The 18154-nt window shown below is 60.2% G+C and overlaps 2 protein-coding genes across 4 annotated transcripts; one reads left to right on the top strand and one right to left on the bottom strand.

Annotated features, from left to right (window-relative positions):
* LOC127480130 (ectonucleoside triphosphate diphosphohydrolase 8-like) lies at nucleotides 1–8475 on the bottom strand. 2 transcript variants are annotated; one of them, XM_051807957.1, is made up of 10 exons: nucleotides 7497–8475; nucleotides 6583–6715; nucleotides 5856–5973; nucleotides 4706–4856; nucleotides 4066–4225; nucleotides 3329–3559; nucleotides 2317–2577; nucleotides 1907–2017; nucleotides 1489–1626; nucleotides 1–1138 (listed from the first exon to the last, which is right to left on the bottom strand). In XM_051807957.1, exons 1-10 carry the CDS (start codon nucleotides 7943–7945, stop codon nucleotides 929–931), a joined length of 1962 nt encoding a protein of 653 aa, XP_051663917.1. In that variant the 5' UTR covers nucleotides 7946–8475; the 3' UTR covers nucleotides 1–928. The 2 variants fall into 2 exon arrangements, with proteins under 2 accessions (XP_051663917.1, XP_051663918.1); XM_051807958.1 differs by having other exon boundaries at nucleotides 991–1138; nucleotides 1907–1971.
* ENTPD8 (ectonucleoside triphosphate diphosphohydrolase 8) lies at nucleotides 6597–18150 on the top strand. 2 transcript variants are annotated; one of them, XM_051807996.1, is made up of 10 exons: nucleotides 6597–6713; nucleotides 11733–11864; nucleotides 12302–12419; nucleotides 13419–13569; nucleotides 14050–14209; nucleotides 14716–14946; nucleotides 15698–15958; nucleotides 16344–16454; nucleotides 16599–16733; nucleotides 17607–18150. In XM_051807996.1, exons 1-10 carry the CDS (start codon nucleotides 6711–6713, stop codon nucleotides 17796–17798), a joined length of 1494 nt encoding a protein of 497 aa, XP_051663956.1. In that variant the 5' UTR covers nucleotides 6597–6710; the 3' UTR covers nucleotides 17799–18150. The 2 variants fall into 2 exon arrangements, with proteins under 2 accessions (XP_051663956.1, XP_051663957.1); XM_051807997.1 differs by lacking the exon at nucleotides 6597–6713 and adding an exon at nucleotides 8621–8703.
* The last annotated feature ends 4 nt before the right edge of the window (nucleotides 18151–18154 follow it).

Here is an 18154-nt window from a genome sequence, read left to right on the forward strand (position 1 = left end):
TCCTTTGCTCCCAAACTGTTATGATTTTATTGCTTCCGTCTTCCAGGTAAAGGCAGGTGATGATGCTGGGAACTCAGGGGAGAGGCAACACTGCTCTAGTCTGTGGGAGACAACCCTGGAGACACTGAGGTGTCTGCTGGACCTCAGAGAGGACCAGCAGGGCACAAGGACAGGCCTTTTTCTTCTGAGAGGAGGGTGCGTCACCTCACTCATCACTGGCTGTCAGTGGGACTCCCCAGAAATGTAAGGGGGGCCCTGGCAGCTGCCCCTGACATGTCCCAGCAGCCTTCCCAAATCACCCTGTGCTGGAAAGGGAGGATGAGTGTGGCTGTGTGCCAGGCACAGGGCACAGGGTGCAGCTGGACAGGGGAGGAACCTGGCACAGGAGAGCAGAGGGCTGTGCCATCCCCCACCTCACAGGGCTTCCCAGTCCTGGGCAGAGTCCAGGCCAGTGTCCCCCCCAGAGCCACGGCCCCTCGGGCTGGCACCGGCCACAGGCAGACCCTCGCGCTGGGATGGGGCAGGACACGTCTGCCCCACACGGGGTATCTCCTGCGGGCTGTAACCAGCTCTGTGATGGCCCCACTGCTGCCAGACCCTCCTTCTCTCCTCCCTGACCCCCAATCTCGAGCCACCCCACATCACTGTGGTCCCCATGCCACAGTGCTGAGCCCCTGCTCCGCATGGCCGTGCCCTCCCTCCTGGAGCATCTCCAACCAGCAGGGTGGGGAAAGGAAAACCAGAGAGCACACAGCTACGGGGAGGATGTCTTACAGCATGTGCCAGTTCCAGCTTTCCAGGACAGGGCTCGGGGCCCCCACAACATATCCATGGCCCCAGGGCACACAGGGGTGATTCCCTGGGCAGCAGCTCCTTGCACAGGTGTGGCAGTGGAACTTGGTGGCCTCAGCAGCCTCTGGAGCCAGCGCTAGAGACGCTCATAGCCAGAGGAATTCCTCTGGAGGCACATGACCGTGAGCAGGCAGAAGGTGAGGATGAGCATGATGGCCAGTAAAACTGCGACTGCTATCCAGCTCTTCCTCTGGAGCATTATGACTCCTGAAGGAGGCTCCGAGGGAATCATGTTGGTTAAATTGAGCATGTAGCCCAGAGTCCAGCCCACGTCTACGTCAGCAACCTGTGCAGACAGAGGAGGAAGAGGAATGTGAAAGGCTGCAAAGTACCAGGCAAGCTGGAGATGTAGAGAAGACCTCTGCTGCTGTACCCCCAGGTCCTGCTCCACAGCCACCATATCTGTGCCCACCTTTGGGCTGCAGAGGCCCCATTAGTGAGATAAACTGGGGGAGAGCATAAGGGGCCAGGCCAGATGTACCAGCAGGTGCCTGATGTAGCTCTGGGTATGGGCAGTGGGGCTGTGCTGACCTGGCATCCCTTGTCCCCAGTCAGGGCAGGGGCAGCAGCAGGGTAGGCATGAGCCATTTCATGGCCCAAAGTGTGGAAGCTGGGGGCTGCCAGGCACTCTCCTACCTGTCGGATGAAGTGGATGTTAAGCCATGTTTTCTGGTTGAATTTGTAGCCTTGCAGGAGAAGGGTGAGGATGTAGGAGTTGACTGCGCAGGCGTCACGGAGGTGGGTCCTGCTTGTTGTGGGGAACAACTTCTGCACCTGCAGAGGTAGGAGAACAGGGGTGGGCTGCCAGCAGGGAGCAGTGCTCGGTGTGCCCACGCTGGGGAACAGCCCCTCAGTGCAGCAGGGAGCAAAGACTGGGAGAGCAAGGAGGACCTGGGAGGCTACAGGCTGCTCTCCCACCTCTCTCCAGGTTCAGAGACCTCTGTGCTCCTCCCAGCTGTCCCCAGCAGAGGATGGACTGTGGATGAGCTTTCAGGCTGCCCAGCACCCAGAAGAAATGTAGGCAGGGGGTGGCACTTCCTGGGCATGATCTCACCTTGTCCCAGGTCCTGGCGCAGAACTGCCTGATGGTGGCATTGACCGAGGCCAGGGACTGCCCTCCTGTCAGGTTCAGCAAGAGAAAGGCGCGATAAAACCCGGAAAAGGCCTGTAGGTGTTTGAGACCAAAGGTGACAGGCTGGTGAAGCACCTGAGCCACTGACTCTCCTCGGCCCCCACCAGAGGGGTCCCTATAAGGCAGCTGAGTGGCTCAGAGGGAGCTGGGAATGTTCCCCACAACAACAGGGATTACAGCTGGGATCACAGAGCTCTGGAGCTCCCTGGCACAAGGGTGAGCACCCTGCGTGTCTCCATGTGTCAGGGACATCCCAGCTCCCAGGACTGGTACCATCCAGACTGGCCCAAAACCCAACTCCCCCTCCACCTGCAGGGACGGAGGCTCCTTACAAAGAACTGTCCCCGCACGGGGGGCTGGTACACCCCGTTGAACCCGCACGGCCTCTGGGCCCCGCAGCTGAAGTTGAAGAGTTTCTGCACGGCCGTGATGCACCTGGCTGGGTCCCCTGTGCCCGTCACCGTCAGCACCTGGGCAGGGCTGGCTGTGCTGGGGGCACGCACACACGGGCTGTCGTAGAGCTCTGCCACGGTGACATTCTCCTGGTACCCCATGGGGTAGCAGGGGTGTGAGATCTGGGCAGTCACGCTGTCCTGGAGAGAGAGGGAGCCATCAGTGGGGCTTGGCGTGGGATGCCAGGGAGACCCCACCCGCAGCCCAGCCCAAAAAGCAGCACCTAGACCCCAGGAGGATCTGAGGAGAAGCAGGATCCCTCCTGTGCACGACTAACCTGCCCACGGCTCTCCCTGTCCCCCCACCACTGAGCCGTGCCGGGGGGACAATGGCACTGCCACCCCCAGCAGTGGCACCTGCTCCCCAGGGCAGTGCTGGTGCTCTGCCCGCACGGAGAGCTTGGTGCTCTGGGCACTCGCTGCGTCCCCACTGCACCCTGCAGGCCCTGGCCCAGGGAGGACAAGGATGGATCTCGACTCTGTGCTTCCCGAGCATCCCTGCCTCCCAGGGCACTGAGCACTTGGGCCCAGGGCAGGCAGGAGGACACTGCACAGTGCTGGAGCAGCGTGGGGACTGTGTTGGGAATCCTCTCTCGGGCACAAATTGAGCCAGGGGGAGAGAATATGGACAGGGAAAACCTACGGATACAGCTGGGCTTGGGAAATGACAAAAAATGCTATTACACATCCAGATCTGGGGAGAAGGGAGCCCTGGCGGGGAACCACCCCATCTTCCACCCAAAGGAAGGAATTCTTTGGTTCCATAGATAAAATCTCAAGCTCTCCCAGTTCCCTAACACTTTATCCACAGGCATGCCCAGCGTTCCTGGGAGACACCTTTCGTGGCAGTGGGGGATGGCTGAGCACATCCTGAGGCCCCAGGCTGTGGTACCTGGTGCAGAGCTGCCAGCAGCATCTTCAGGGCCTGTGTCTGCCCGTAGCACAGGTAGCTGTGGCTGTAGAGAGAGTAGTTGGTGCCGTACAGGCGGAAGAAGACCGAGGTGTTCCTGTCCTCCACGGGCACTCCAGGCTGGAAGGTTATTTGTGTCGAGGCACCTCCAAGGTCCAGAGCTCCCAGAACCTCGGTGTCCTCTGGATGTTCCCATTTCTCTGCAAAGGAAAACTGGCCCAAGAGACAGCACGTGTTAGTCTGAACGGGAGGGACTCCCAGTCCCTGGGAAAACCCTCATGGCTTTTGGGCTCAGAAGCCCCAGAGGGACCTTCCATGTCCTGTCTCCCTGTTTTACCCCCCCTGCCCACATCCTCCTCAACCCACAGAAACTTCCAGGGAGCTCTGAGATCTGGCCCCTTGTTTCTGGGAACCAGAGACTTCGAGGAGGGAAAAAGGAACACTTTCATCTGGAACCTGGTACCGCTGCACCCCTGTGGTACCAAAATCCACCCCTGTGTCAGCGGAGAGCACAGGGCTGGGCTGAGCTGGACACAAAGATTCTGTTCATCACGTCACTGGGGTTGGATCTGCAGCCCACGACCACAGGTGAGATTTATGGGGGGACCAGTGCCCTAAAACTACATCCTTCTCTCCTCTGGAACAAAGAACCCTGGCTGTCGCTGGGACAGGGATATTTTCAGCGCTCAGCCCTCCCCTCCCTCTCCCCCAGCTCACACCTTGACGAGTGTCTCCAGCAGGTAGTTGACGGTGATCCAGCCGAAGGAGCCCTCCTCTGTGCCCGTCAGGATCCGAGCTCCACGGAAGTCCACAGGGTACTCCCCAATCACCTTGGCCACCTCGGCAAAGACCTGCTCGGCCTTGGTGCCGTTCTGCTCCCTGACAGGGAAGGGATGAACACGGCTGGGGCAGGAGGCCTCAGCTGGGAGCTGTGGGAGCTGGGCTGGCAGCGAGCGGCTGCCGTGCCCTGCCAGGGAGCGGGGCTGCCCAGAGGCAGGCACATCCCCCAGCACTGCCCTGTCTGTGCTGGCTCCTGTGAGCCCCAAATCCCTCACCCGGGCCATCGGGAATCTCCCTACCAACGCTGCCTGCGGGCTCTGCCGCAGCACTGGGAAGGTCAGTGCCTGTCGGGCACAGGGGCTTCATCCCCCTCTGGGGCTGCAGTGGGCCGGGGGTATCCCCTGGGCACGGCCAGCGGCTGTCCTGGACACCCCGTGGCACCGCAGACAGGGATGCTCTGCCCACCGCCATGGCCTGCCCGGGCTGCACCCCCTGCCCCCCGCCCGGCCCTGCCCCGGCTGCGATGCAGATGCAGGAGCGCGGGGGGAAGGGGCGGGGGCGGCCCCGGCCCGGCGGTACCTCAGCAGCCGCATGCCGGCCGTGGCCCCCAGGTAGGTGGGGGTCTCCCGCTGCTGCTCCGCCGGCACGATCTTCAAGGCCTGGTCCAGGCACGGCCTCAGGCTGGCACCAGCCCCCGCGGGGTCGTCTGCGTAGCTGGAGATGCCGGGTCCTGCCAGAGGGCACCAGTGATGGAGAGAGCCCAGCGCACCCCGGAGGGACAGCACGGCAGGGGATGTGTCCACCCAGAAAGCTCCCAGGGGTTTTTGGCTGCATAGCCGGGCTGGTCCCACCCTTGCCAGGGGTGTCCCTGAAGTGGGTGCTCCGAGCTGGCCTGCCAGGAGGCAGGACCTGTGTTACAGCCCCACATCCCACGGGAGCCACTGCGAGCGAGCTCCAGCTCTGGATGCTGAGCACACGCTTAACCCCGGGTAGGCTGAACTGCTCGGACATGGCCAGCCAGTCCCGCCACAAACAGAGCCGTTCCGTTCCCCATGTCCCTGAGGAAGGGGCAGGCTCTCCTGCCTCCTGCTGCAATGGCATGCTGGACTGATACGAACACAGAGATGCCCTCTGTGTGCCTGAATTCCTATTTTCAGAGGCTGGCACTGGATCTGAGCACTCGGCATGGTCCTGCCGTGGGCAATGACAGGCTCCGGGGTGCAAATATCACTATTTACCTTCCCGGGAGCTTTGCACACAACTGCTGCCATTAGCCCATGCACCCCTCTGTTACACTTTGCCCTCGGCCAGACCTTTGCAGTTAACCAGTAACTGCCACCACCACTGAGAGGGACAGGAGGTTGGGGTGAGCCCTGAACCCTCTCATCCCCTGCCCAGACACCTCTGCCCTGGCCTGGTGGCCTTTGCCAGCCCCAGCCCAGCTTCATCTACCATTTATCTGACCCCCACATCCCCCCTCTATCCTGGTCCTTTCCTCCGGAGACATTTGTCCTTGTGCCAAAGCCTGACAGCACCTTTGCAATAGGAATAGACACCCTTGCGGGGGTTCAAAAATGCCCAATAAATAAATATACCATTTACCACACCTGATGTGAACCAGCTTTGGCATGTGGAACAGCCACCCTGGCAAGCACCGGAGCTGGGCAGCCACAACGTCCCCCAGGTGAGCTGGGCACGGAGAGGGACAGGCACATCCCAGCACACTCACCTTCCACGGTGCAAACATCCACCTGGGACACGATGCCGGTGCCGTTCTCCTTGTCCGCGGGCCACCGGTAGGTGTAGAGGGACGTGTGTGTGGAGCCGGCGTCAAACACCAGCCCGTACTGGGGGCACAGAGGGGACACGGGGTCACATCTCTGCCGGGGCTGCACCAAGTGTCATGGGGGTTTCTGAGAGCTGAATGTGAGCAGCGGAGGTTTGCACGTCCAACCTCCCTACAGCAGCCCTGCTCCACCTCTAACATCCCCGGTTTCGCCATTCCAGCGAGTTACTGCTCAGGAAGGAAGGACACGCAGGTCAGCTGGGGGATTTGCAGGGCAGGGAGGCATCCGGGCATGTCCCAAAAGGCTCAGGCTGCTCCCAGGCCTTTGGCAAATCTCACAAAACCTGACATTTTTTAGCAGACTGGCAGCAGAAAGTAGCAGGGGAGAGAGGTGTAAACCCAACAGGTAAACTGCACGTCTGAAAGCAGGGAAAAGAGTGCAGTCACGGGGAGAGGGCTGTGCTTCTCTTTCCCATCCTTAGCAAGGAGGCAGCACCACAGTTCGGGGGTGATCAGCCCAGTGCCCACCTTGATGAGGTTAAGCCCTGAAAAGCTGGGCTAGTTACAGCTAGTTGCAAGTGGAGAGGAAGGCAGAGCTGATGGAAGAATGAGAGGTGGAAAGGGGCTGGTAGTCACTCCCAGCCTTCCCCAGGTCCCATTGGGCACCTACTTTGTTCCTCATAGGAAGGGCAGCATCCTTTGCCGGGGTCAGAACCAGGAGGAAGACGGCCACCCCCAGCAGTCCCAGCAGGGCCGCCGAGCTCCAGCCCACCGCCCTGAGCAGGCGCGTCGGCATCGATGGTCTGTAGGGAAGGAGGGTCTTTGGGAGGGTCTTCGGGAGGATCTGGGGGGAGGGACGGTCTTTGGGAGGGTCTCTGGGGAGGGATGATCTTTAGGAGGCTCATTGGGGAGGGATGGTCTTTGGGAGAGTCTGTGGGAAGCGATGGATTTCGGGGGGTCGTTGGGGAGAGCTGGATCTGGGAGGGATCATTTGGGGGCATGGCCTTTGGGGGGACGGTTTGCGAGGAGGCGGAGTCTTTAGGAGGAGGGTCTACAGGGCGGGACTGTGGGCAGGGATGGCTTTGGGAGGAGGGTCTGCGGGGAGGGAGGGTCTTTAGGAGTAGGGTCTGTGGGAAGGGATGGTCTTTGGGAGGGTCTTTGGGAGGGAGGGTCTTTAGGCGGAGGGTTTGCAGGGTGGAATGGTCTTTGGGAGGAGGGTCTGTGGGCCGGGATCGTCTCTGGGAGGGTCTGCGGGAGGGAGGATCTTTGGAAGGGTCTGTGGGAATGGATGGTCTATGGTCTTTGGGAGAGTCTGCGGGAGGGATGGTCTTTGGGAGGGTGTGCGGAGAGAGAGGGACTTTGCCAGGGCAGTCCAAACCCGCTTGCCTCTGCCCCGAACCTCGAGCCCTTCCTGGGGTCCCGTTCTGCCAGCAGCTCGGGATCCCCCACCCCCTGAGTGACCTGAGTGACCCCCTGGGACACGAGGCGGGCGGGTGGGGAGACCGTGAACTCGTCTGGCCCCGACCCGCCGGGCAGGGGCAGGGGCGAAGTTCCCTCCTGCCGTGGTCTCGGCCGCCCCTGTACCTGTTCCGGGAGCCCCCTCGGTCCGCGGGCGTGGGGGACGATGGGGTCACAGCCCGCTGCCCGCCGGCCCCCGGGCCCTGCGGGGAAGCGAAAGTGGAGCTGAGCCGCTCTCGGATGTCCGGGTCCGGCCCCGGCCGGGGCGGGCTCTGGGCGCTGCCGCGGGCGGAGAGAGCGGCGAGTTCGGGGCTGCGGCTGCCTGAACCGGGCACCCGGCCTGCCTGCACCCTGCCTGTACTTCTGCCTGCACCGGGCACCCGGCCTGCCTGCACCCTGCCTGTACTTCTGTCTGCACCCTGCCTGTACTTCTGTCTGCACCCTGCCTGGACCTCTGCCTGCGCCCTGCCTGAACCTCTGCCTGCGCCCTGCCTGGATCTCTGCCTGCGCCCTGCCTGGATCTCTGCCTGCGCCCTACCTAGACTTCTGCCTACACCCTGCCTGTACCTCTGCATGCACCCTGCCTGGACCTCTTCCTGTTCCTTGCCTGCTCTGTGCTTACACCATGCTCCTGTACCTCTGCCTGCACCTATGCCTGTACCCTGCCTGCCCTCTGCCTGCACTGCACTAAAGCCATGGGCACAGACAGGACCCTGGCCATGGGGGTGGCCCCCTGGCCGTGGGGACGGTTTGGCCCCTGCCTGTGGGGATGGATGCCACGTGGATGGCTCTGGGGACAGCTCTTCACTTGACAGGTCCCTACTATTTTTGTCCCGGGCTCCGCTGTCAGCCTGGCTCTGCCTGCAGCGGGGCAGTGGAAGTCCAGCAGAGCCAGGTGACAGCAGGGTGACAGGACAGGCTCTGCCCCTCGCAGTGTGTGCAGCAGGGCTGGGCAGGGATGTCTGTGGGGCTCCCGGAGCTCAGACTCTGCCCCGTCACGGGGCCAGGGGACAGACTCTCCGGGGCCAGGGGCTCCCTGGGGATCTGATCCCCCTCGGGCAGCACAGCCCCGCCCGGGCTGAGCGCTCCGGGCTGTCCCGTTCCTCCGGCAGCGAAGTGGTTAACCCCGGATGCGATTTCCACCCCGGCTCTCCAGCCCCAGCCCCGCTGCCTCCCGGACAAGCGCTCTCCTGGGCAGGTTGCTGGTCCGAGGCCAAGGGGAGGGCCACGCCGGCGGGGCAGCCTTTGTCCCAGGAGCGGGCTCCCGGCTCCAGGTGCGCGCGGACTCCGGGACGAGCGCGGCGGGGCCGGAGCGGCGGCCGGAGCCGGAGGGGTGAGCGGGGACCGAGGGCTGGTGCCCCGCGATGGAGCTGGGCTGGGAGCGGGCCCTGGGGGGCCGGTACGAGGGGAAACATGCTCCGTGGGCTGGAGGGACAGGAGGAGAGGGCTGGGGAGGCCACTCGTGGTGCCCGGGTGCGGGGGGCAGAGTGGCATGGAGAGGACACGGGCAGGGCACGGAGGGCACTGCCGAGCCCCAGCGCTGGTGGGAGGCGGGAGGCAGGGGACCGCTCTGCCTGGCAAAGATGCTCCCGGCATCCACATCCACCCTCTTAGAACCTTCAGAGCCCTCTTGCCTTTCAAATCTGAACCGTGCCCGGTGGAGAAGTCAGCTCCTCGTTTTCCTGAGCAACAGGAGGTTTAGATCCAGCAGCGTCTCTGAGCCTTCCCTCCCAAATGCTGAGGCCCTGTTCCCTGTGCACGAGGGGCGCTGCAGACGAGGGATGTCCCACGGGTGTTTGTCAAGCCCTCTGTCGTACATATACAAGTGCAGCCCTGGCCCAGGTGCTGGGCACAGCTGGGAGCTTTCCCCACGTGGAAGTAGACAGGCACTGCACAGCATCGTGTCTTGTCTGCAGCTCTGGAGGCGTCGCCACCACCTTCCCATCCCTGCTGCTCACTGAGCCTGCAGGGGTGGGAGCAGGTGTCAGAGCTGGCCAGCCTTGGGGTGCCACAGAAAGGCTGGGCAGATCAATCAGCTTCTCATACGCCTCTCACTGGGCTCTCTCTCCATGCCCCGCTCTCGCCCCTGGGAGAGCCGGCTCTGTGCTGCTTTTGGATGTTGCCTGCTGCCCAGTCAAAATGGGAATTAGTCCCTACCAGAGCAGGGGGAGTCCATTTCCCACCACTCCCGTGTGCAAGATGATGCAGTTTATCACCAATTCCATCGCACAGTGCCTGGGACAGAATTTTCCAGGATATGGGCTGGGCTGGGAACTTTTGCTATTGCTTTGTTTGTTACCTGGAGCAGATGAATCACATTCCAACAGCACAGTTATATCTGGGCACACTCTAGCAGGGCTGATAGGACTGGAGATGTGACAGATGGTTTAGTGGTGATCATGGTGGGGCTGAGTTAATGATTGGACTCTATGACTTCAAATCAATAACAACTTCGATGACTCAAAGAGTTCTTTTCCAACCTTAATGTTTCCCTGTTTCTATGATAGGGGTTCATCAGCTGCTTCCATATAATCTCTTCTGGACATTGCTATTGTTGAGGGAAGGGCTCCTGGCTGTAGGATAAGGTCCAAAAAGGGATTTCAGTAGTCCCATGTCCCATGAGGCTGCTGTTCATTGTTGTACATCTCATGCCACACAGGAGATTGGTCACTCTTGTTCATCACTGGAGATACTGACTCCAAAACAGGAATCAGCATCTCCTTTGAGCTTACCTTTCTGCTGACCTGGGAAAAAGACAGGGATATTTATCAGAGGTTTTATACGCTCACAGGAGAATTGTGTAGCCAACTGACAGCTCCAGGTTCCACCCAAAGCACTGGTGTGATTGTGCCCAGGACTCTCAGGACATCCACTGTTCAGCCAGAGTGCGAAGAGAGGAAAGCCTGGCTCCCGGCAGGCATCCTGCCTGTGCAGCTCATGGCATGGGGCAGGGCAGGGCAGGAGGGAGAGCTGTGCATTTAGAAAAGCCCATCCGGACCAGCTGTGGGGTGCTGAGCGTGTGGACGTGTCATTGTCCCTGTGCTGAGCCTGTCACGGGGAACCACTTTGGCTTTGCTTCTCTGCTGCAACTTCTTATGGGTGTCTTGGGGCTGGTTCTGCTGGAGCTGAGCTCTGGCCAGACCAGTGGGAGGTGCAGGCCCTGCTCCTGTTCCCAGGGACCATTGCTGTGGCCGTGCCAGCCTGGCTGTGGGCTGTGTGCCCACATTGGCAGGAGCTGCCTGCCTCTGCCCTCCTGCCTGCCCTTGGCGCTCCCCCAGCAGAGGCTTGGGGATCACCACAGAGCTGTGCCTGTGTGTCTTACCTGCTGTAGCATCAGCAGGAGTGGAGAAAAGCTGGACCAGGCAGGAGACACATGGCTGGAGATACTGTTCTCCTGCCTAGAGCAGAGGGGACCCTCTCAGGGACAGGCTGGGCCTGTTGGACAGTGGGTGTGACCTGATGGCCCAAGTGTGTGGGTGTTGGAGATGTGCAGCTCTGGCCACACTGGGAACCTGGCAGGGCATGGTCCTCCTTCCAGACTAGGACTCCAGCCAGACACAGCCATGCTTCCCACAGTGCTCCTACTGGGAAGGAAGATGCTGATCTGCCACTCAGCCAGCAGTTTGAGCAGGACAGAGGGCTGGGGTCCAGGCACAGAGGGATCTGAGGGGCTACAAGTGAGAAGGAAGGGCTGAAAAAAATGTGCTGAAAATCCTCTGAGGAAGGCATGCTCAGAAGCACAGGGAATTCCAGCCCTGAGACTGCCAAGAGCCCTGTTGGAGCAGGTCCAGAGGAGACCACGGAGATGCTCTGAGGGCTGGAGCACCTCTGCTGTGGAGACAGGCTGAGAGAGCTGGGGGTGTTCAGCCTGGAGAAGAGAAGGCTCCAGGGAGAGCTTATTGTGGCTTTTCAGTGCTTAAAGGGTATTTATAAGAAAGACAGGGATAAACCTTTTAGAGAAACCTCTAGTGATAGGACAAGGGGTGATGGTTTTAATCTAAAAGATTTATTTGCAATAAGGGTGGGGAGGCCCTGGCACAGGTTGCCCAGAGAAGCTGTGGCTGCCCCATCCCTGGAAGTGTCCAAGGCCAGGTTGGACAGGGCTTGGAGCAACCTGTTCTAGTGAAAGGTGTCCCTGCCCATGGCAGGGGGTTTGGACTAGATGGGTTTTAAATGTTCCTTCTGACACATGTATTTTATGATTCCATGATAAGAGCAGCTGTGCACCACAGAATGGCTTCATTGCTGGGGAATTGGAAAGGCCCATCTTGACACGTCCCATATCCGTCCATGGGATTTGCATTTCAAAACTGCCTTTGCAAATGCTGAGGTGTGAGCTGGGGGCTGGGGCTATCCTTGCAGGTTGGAGGAGGAATGGACACCAAAGCCAAGGCTGTTGCAGGTCTCCTGGCAGCCACCTGTGTCTGCAGCATCATCGCCCTCGTTCTGAGCGTCGTGAACGTGAAGGATGTGTTTCTTCCCCCCAGCACCAAGGTGGGTCCTTGGGAGGAGCCCAGCCACCCGCTCTCCCTTGGGTGCTGGCTCCCATTGGGTATCAGACTTTGCCCAGGTTTCAGGCAGACTGTGCTGTTTGTCACTGGTGTGGGGCAAAGCCCCACACAGGCTGGAAGGGTCTGGCTGAGTTTGATCACTGTGAGTGGCCCTACAGCACATAAAGCCTTTTCATCACAAAGCACTGCCTGCTCCAAGGGCTTGGGGTGGATCATTGTCCCCTGGTGACAATGACTGGTGACTGCAATATCACCAGAATTTCTCTGTCCTGGTGAAAGTCTTGGCTTGGCCACTCGAGGTCCCCCTGCTCACCAGCAGCTCTGCTGGCTCTCCTGGAGCTTCAGTCTCTCTGCGCGGGTGATGCTGATGGTGATGCTGGTTTGCACCCCTTGACACCCGTGTCCCCTCTGTGCCCCCAGTACGGGCTGGTGTTTGACGCCGGCTCCACACACACGTCCCTCTACACCTACCGGTGGCCCGCGGACAAGGAGAACGGCACCGGCATCGTGTCCCAGGTGGATGTTTGCACCGTGGAAGGTGAGTGTGCTGGGATGTGCCTGTCCCTCTCCGTGCCCAGCTCACCTGGGGGACGTTGTGGCTGCCCAGCTCCGGTGCTTGCCAGGGTGGCTGTTCCACATGCCAAAGCTGGTTCACATCAGGTGTGGTAAATGGTATATTTATTTATTGGGCATTTTTGAACCCCCGCAAGGGTGTCTATTCCTATTGCAAAGGTGCTGTCAGGCTTTGGCACAAGGACAAATGTCTCCGGAGGAAAGGACCAGGATAGAGGGGGGATGTGGGGGTCAGATAAATGGTAGATGAAGCTGGGCTGGGGCTGGCAAAGGCCACCAGGCCAGGGCAGAGGTGTCTGGGCAGGGGATGAGAGGGTTCAGGGCTCACCCCAACCTCCTGTCCCTCTCAGTGGTGGTGGCAGTTACTGGTTAACTGCAAAGGTCTGGCCGAGGGCAAAGTGTAACAGAGGGGTGCATGGGCTAATGGCAGCAGTTGTGTGCAAAGCTCCCGGGAAGGTAAATAGTGATATTTGCACCCCGGAGCCTGTCATTGCCCACGGCAGGACCATGCCGAGTGCTCAGATCCAGTGCCAGCCTCTGAAAATAGGAATTCAGGCACACAGAGGGCATCTCTGTGTTCGTATCAGTCCAGCATGCCATTGCAGCAGGAGGCAGGAGAGCCTGCCCCTTCCTCAGGGACATGGGGAACGGAACGGCTCTGTTTGTGGCGGGACTGGCTGGCCATGTCCGAGCAGTTCAGCCTACCCGGGGTTAAGCGTGTGCTCAGCATCCAGAGCTGGAGCTCGCTCGCAGTGGCTCCCGTGGGATGTGGGGCTGTAACACAGGTCCTGCCTCCTGGCAGGCCAGCTCGGAGCACCCACTTCAGGGACACCCCTGGCAAGGGTGGGACCAGCCCGGCTATGCAGCCAAAAACCCCTGGGAGCTTTCTGGGTGGACACATCCCCTGCCGTGCTGTCCCTCCGGGGTGCGCTGGGCTCTCTCCATCACTGGTGCCCTCTGGCAGGACCCGGCATCTCCAGCTACGCAGACGACCCCGCGGGGGCTGGTGCCAGCCTGAGGCCGTGCCTGGACCAGGCCTTGAAGATCGTGCCGGCGGAGCAGCAGCGGGAGACCCCCACCTACCTGGGGGCCACGGCCGGCATGCGGCTGCTGAGGTACCGCCGGGCCGGGGCCGCCCCCGCCCCTTCCCCCCGCGCTCCTGCATCTGCATCGCAGCCGGGGCAGGGCCGGGCGGGGGGCAGGGGGTGCAGCCCGGGCAGGCCATGGCGGTGGGCAGAGCATCCCTGTCTGCGGTGCCACGGGGTGTCCAGGACAGCCGCTGGCCGTGCCCAGGGGATACCCCCGGCCCACTGCAGCCCCAGAGGGGGATGAAGCCCCTGTGCCCGACAGGCACTGACCTTCCCAGTGCTGCGGCAGAGCCCGCAGGCAGCGTTGGTAGGGAGATTCCCGATGGCCCGGGTGAGGGATTTGGGGCTCACAGGAGCCAGCACAGACAGGGCAGTGCTGGGGGATGTGCCTGCCTCTGGGCAGCCCCGCTCCCTGGCAGGGCACGGCAGCCGCTCGCTGCCAGCCCAGCTCCCACAGCTCCCAGCTGAGGCCTCCTGCCCCAGCCGTGTTCATCCCTTCCCTGTCAGGGAGCAGAACGGCACCAAGGCCGAGCAGGTCTTTGCCGAGGTGGCCAAGGTGATTGGGGAGTACCCTGTGGACTTCCGTGGAGCTCGGATCCTGACGGGCACAGAGGAGGGCTCCTTCGGCTGGATCACCGTCAACTACCTGCTGGAGACACTCGTCAAGGTGTGAGCTGGGGGAGAGGGAGGGGAGGGCTGAGCGCTGAAAATATCCCTGTCCCAGCGACAGCCAGGGTTCTTTGTTCCAGAGGAGAGAAGGATGTAGTTTTAGGGCACTGGTCCCCCCATAAATCTCACCTGTGGTCGTGGGCTGCAGATCCAACCCCAGTGACGTGATGAACAGAATCTTTGTGTCCAGCTCAGCCCAGCCCTGTGCTCTCCGCTGACACAGGGGTGGATTTTGGTACCACAGGGGTGCAGCGGTACCAGGTTCCAGATGAAAGTGTTCCTTTTTCCCTCCTCGAAGTCTCTGGTTCCCAGAAACAAGGGGCCAGATCTCAGAGCTCCCTGGAAGTTTCTGTGGGTTGAGGAGGATGTGGGCAGGGGGGGTAAAACAGGGAGACAGGACATGGAAGGTCCCTCTGGGGCTTCTGAGCCCAAAAGCCATGAGGGTTTTCCCAGGGACTGGGAGTCCCTCCCGTTCAGACTAACACGTGCTGTCTCTTGGGCCAGTTTTCCTTTGCAGAGAAATGGGAACATCCAGAGGACACCGAGGTTCTGGGAGCTCTGGACCTTGGAGGTGCCTCGACACAAATAACCTTCCAGCCTGGAGTGCCCGTGGAGGACAGGAACACCTCGGTCTTCTTCCGCCTGTACGGCACCAACTACTCTCTCTACAGCCACAGCTACCTGTGCTACGGGCAGACACAGGCCCTGAAGATGCTGCTGGCAGCTCTGCACCAGGTACCACAGCCTGGGGCCTCAGGATGTGCTCAGCCATCCCCCACTGCCACGAAAGGTGTCTCCCAGGAACGCTGGGCATGCCTGTGGATAAAGTGTTAGGGAACTGGGAGAGCTTGAGATTTTATCTATGGAACCAAAGAATTCCTTCCTTTGGGTGGAAGATGGGGTGGTTCCCCGCCAGGGCTCCCTTCTCCCCAGATCTGGATGTGTAATAGCATTTTTTGTCATTTCCCAAGCCCAGCTGTATCCGTAGGTTTTCCCTGTCCATATTCTCTCCCCCTGGCTCAATTTGTGCCCGAGAGAGGATTCCCAACACAGTCCCCACGCTGCTCCAGCACTGTGCAGTGTCCTCCTGCCTGCCCTGGGCCCAAGTGCTCAGTGCCCTGGGAGGCAGGGATGCTCGGGAAGCACAGAGTCGAGATCCATCCTTGTCCTCCCTGGGCCAGGGCCTGCAGGGTGCAGTGGGGACGCAGCGAGTGCCCAGAGCACCAAGCTCTCCGTGCGGGCAGAGCACCAGCACTGCCCTGGGGAGCAGGTGCCACTGCTGGGGGTGGCAGTGCCATTGTCCCCCCGGCACGGCTCAGTGGTGGGGGGACAGGGAGAGCCGTGGGCAGGTTAGTCGTGCACAGGAGGGATCCTGCTTCTCCTCAGATCCTCCTGGGGTCTAGGTGCTGCTTTTTGGGCTGGGCTGCGGGTGGGGTCTCCCTGGCATCCCACGCCAAGCCCCACTGATGGCTCCCTCTCTCTCCAGGACAGCGTGACTGCCCAGATCTCACACCCCTGCTACCCCATGGGGTACCAGGAGAATGTCACCGTGGCAGAGCTCTACGACAGCCCGTGTGTGCGTGCCCCCAGCACAGCCAGCCCTGCCCAGGTGCTGACGGTGACGGGCACAGGGGACCCAGCCAGGTGCATCACGGCCGTGCAGAAACTCTTCAACTTCAGCTGCGGGGCCCAGAGGCCGTGCGGGTTCAACGGGGTGTACCAGCCCCCCGTGCGGGGACAGTTCTTTGTAAGGAGCCTCCGTCCCTGTGTTTGGAGGGGAAGGGGGTAGAGAGAGGGTGGGAGCCTCCTCTGCCACCGGCTGTGGGAATGGGTGGGGACAGAGGCGACCCCAGAGCTGGTCCCATCTGCAAACCTTTGCTCCTATACCAGGAGATGGCTTTTGCCTCCTGAGGGAAATGGGAAGGCCTTGTCCAAGGGAAGATAACTGAGCTAACTCAGAATGCAAGCACCAGCTCCACGGCTTGTCAGCCAGCTCCAAGACTTTCTGGTCGGCCATCAAGTGGGTGCTGGATGCAGAAACCTGGGAATTACATGGAACTCTGTCCATAGGCAAGAGGGGCCCCTGGGTGATGAAGGAGATGTGGTTTTTACCAGCTTCCCTTATCCCCCAGGCCTTTGCTGGGTTCTACTACACCTTTCACTTCCTGAACCTGACCAGCCAGCAGTCTCTGAATGATGTCAACACCACAATCCTGGCCTTCTGCAAGAGGAACTGGTCAGAGGTGAGAGCCCTGTGCAGGGCAGCCAGGAGCCCTGTGCTTGTCCTATCCCAAATCTGTCCCCAGGGAACACATGTCCCACTGTTCCCAGGGCTAGGGAGTGTTTCTGAGCATGTGTTTCATTCCCTGTTGCCCTGTGCCCCACAGCTGGAGCGGACCTTCCCGCAGGACAAGAAGTACCTGCACACGTACTGCTCCGCAGCCATTTACATCCTGACGCTGCTGCTCGATGGCTTCAAGTTCAATGAGCACACCTGGAGCAACATCCACTTCAGCCAGCAGGTAAACACACCTGTGGGCAGCCACAGCCTCAGCCTTGCCCTGGGCATGTCCAAGAGCAGCATCTCTGGAGTCTCCTGTGCCAGAAATGTGTCCGTTTCATGGCCCCTCCCCAGCAATCCCAGCAGAGCTTCATTCTTTCTTACTGCTCCCAAATCTCTGACCCCACTCCTTTCTCACTTTCTCTGGTGTGAACTTAACTCATTTTAAGGGGATCAGGGAAGTGCAGAGTAGGATTTGCCCACTTTGGTCTCTGATGTTCTCATCACAGAGGTGATGGTGGCCGATGACCCATTTGAACCAGAGTATGGCCAGGCCACGATATTTCCAGGATGAGAGAAAACAGCCTCAGGTTGTGCCAGGGAAGGCTTATGTTAGCTTTTGGGAATTTTTTTTCACAGAAAGGGTGGTCAGGCATTAGCACAGCTGCCCAGGGCAGTGGTGGAGTCACCATCCCTGGAAGTGTTAAAAAAACTTGTGATGTAGCTCTTGGGGTCATGGCTTAGTGGTGAACGTGGTGGTGGTGCTGGGTCGATGGTTGGACTCAATGACCTTAAAGGTCTTTTCCAACCTTAACAATACTATGGCCAGATCAGGAGGATTATGGGGAAGGAGGATAGCTCAGATCCAAAATCCTGTGCAGGTCACAGAGGCACAGCTGGATCAGAGCCATCATCCATGTTCAGCTGCCCCTTATCACTGGGGAAGGGGGGACAGGAAAGCTGCTGGCAGGATCAGGTTCACCACGGGCAGGGCCACCCGTGCAATGGCAGCTGGGGCAGCCCCCAGGAGAGATGCCTGCCAGTCCCCTGCACCAAAGCTACTGGTGCCTGGGACAGGTACTTTAGGGTGGTCCCCTCTGCTCTGTCCCTGCAGGCAGCACACACAGACATCGGCTGGACACTGGGCTTCATGCTGAACTTCACCAACATGATCCCTGCAGAGCCTCTGGAACTCGTCAAGGGCCACCAGCCTGGGCTGTGGGCAGGGGCTGTCTCCTTCATCGTGCTGGCCCTTGTGACAGGCCTGGTGGCTGCTTTCCTCCTGTGTTTCTGGAAAACCAAGTAGCTCCCAGCCTCCTGACTCCAGGCATCCTGCCCACTAACCCAGGCAAGGAAGTGGTGCAGAAGAGGTGGAAGGAGGAGAAGAATGAGGGCATTAGACCCATCTCCATTGCTCCGGAGATCTGACTGGGTCATCTCTGTGAATGTGTAAGATTACAAAGTTGTCTTGATCTCTCTGAACCTCCAAGAGGAAAAGACTCCTTTAATCTGACTGCCAAAAGCTGACTGAGACTTGGTGGCTGGATGAAGCCAGATAAATTCAAACTAGAAATAAAATCTGTTTTGTTTTTCAAATATGAATGTCATTGCCCAGCCTAGCACAGTTTCCTTGGCACTGCCAGTCCTGCTGGGCTGCTCTCT

The sequence above is a fragment of the Manacus candei genome, unplaced genomic scaffold (assembly GCF_025592945.1).
Source record: "Manacus candei isolate 608988 ecotype Guabito, Panama unplaced genomic scaffold, ASM2559294v1 h1tg000071l, whole genome shotgun sequence".
Classification (NCBI taxonomy): Eukaryota; Metazoa; Chordata; class Aves; order Passeriformes; family Pipridae; genus Manacus; species Manacus candei.

Bases quoted from the DNA above. Each gene is read 5' to 3' on its own strand.
- ENTPD8 (XM_051807996.1), top strand. The intron at 14,947-15,697 runs GTACCACAGCCT...CTCTCTCTCCAG, and splicing joins TGCTGGCAGCTCTGCACCAG to GACAGCGTGACTGCCCAGAT. The intron at 16,734-17,606 runs GTAAACACACCT...CTGTCCCTGCAG, and splicing joins ACATCCACTTCAGCCAGCAG to GCAGCACACACAGACATCGG.
- LOC127480130 (XM_051807957.1), bottom strand. From the start codon at position 7,945: ATGCAGAGGTACAGGCAGGGTGTAGGCAGAAGTCTAGGTAGGGCGCAG. The intron at 3,560-4,065 runs GTGTGAGCTGGG...CTCTTGGGCCAG, and splicing joins TGCTGGAGACACTCGTCAAG to TTTTCCTTTGCAGAGAAATG. The intron at 1,627-1,906 runs GTGAGATCATGC...CTACCTCTGCAG, and splicing joins GCGCCAGGACCTGGGACAAG to GTGCAGAAGTTGTTCCCCAC.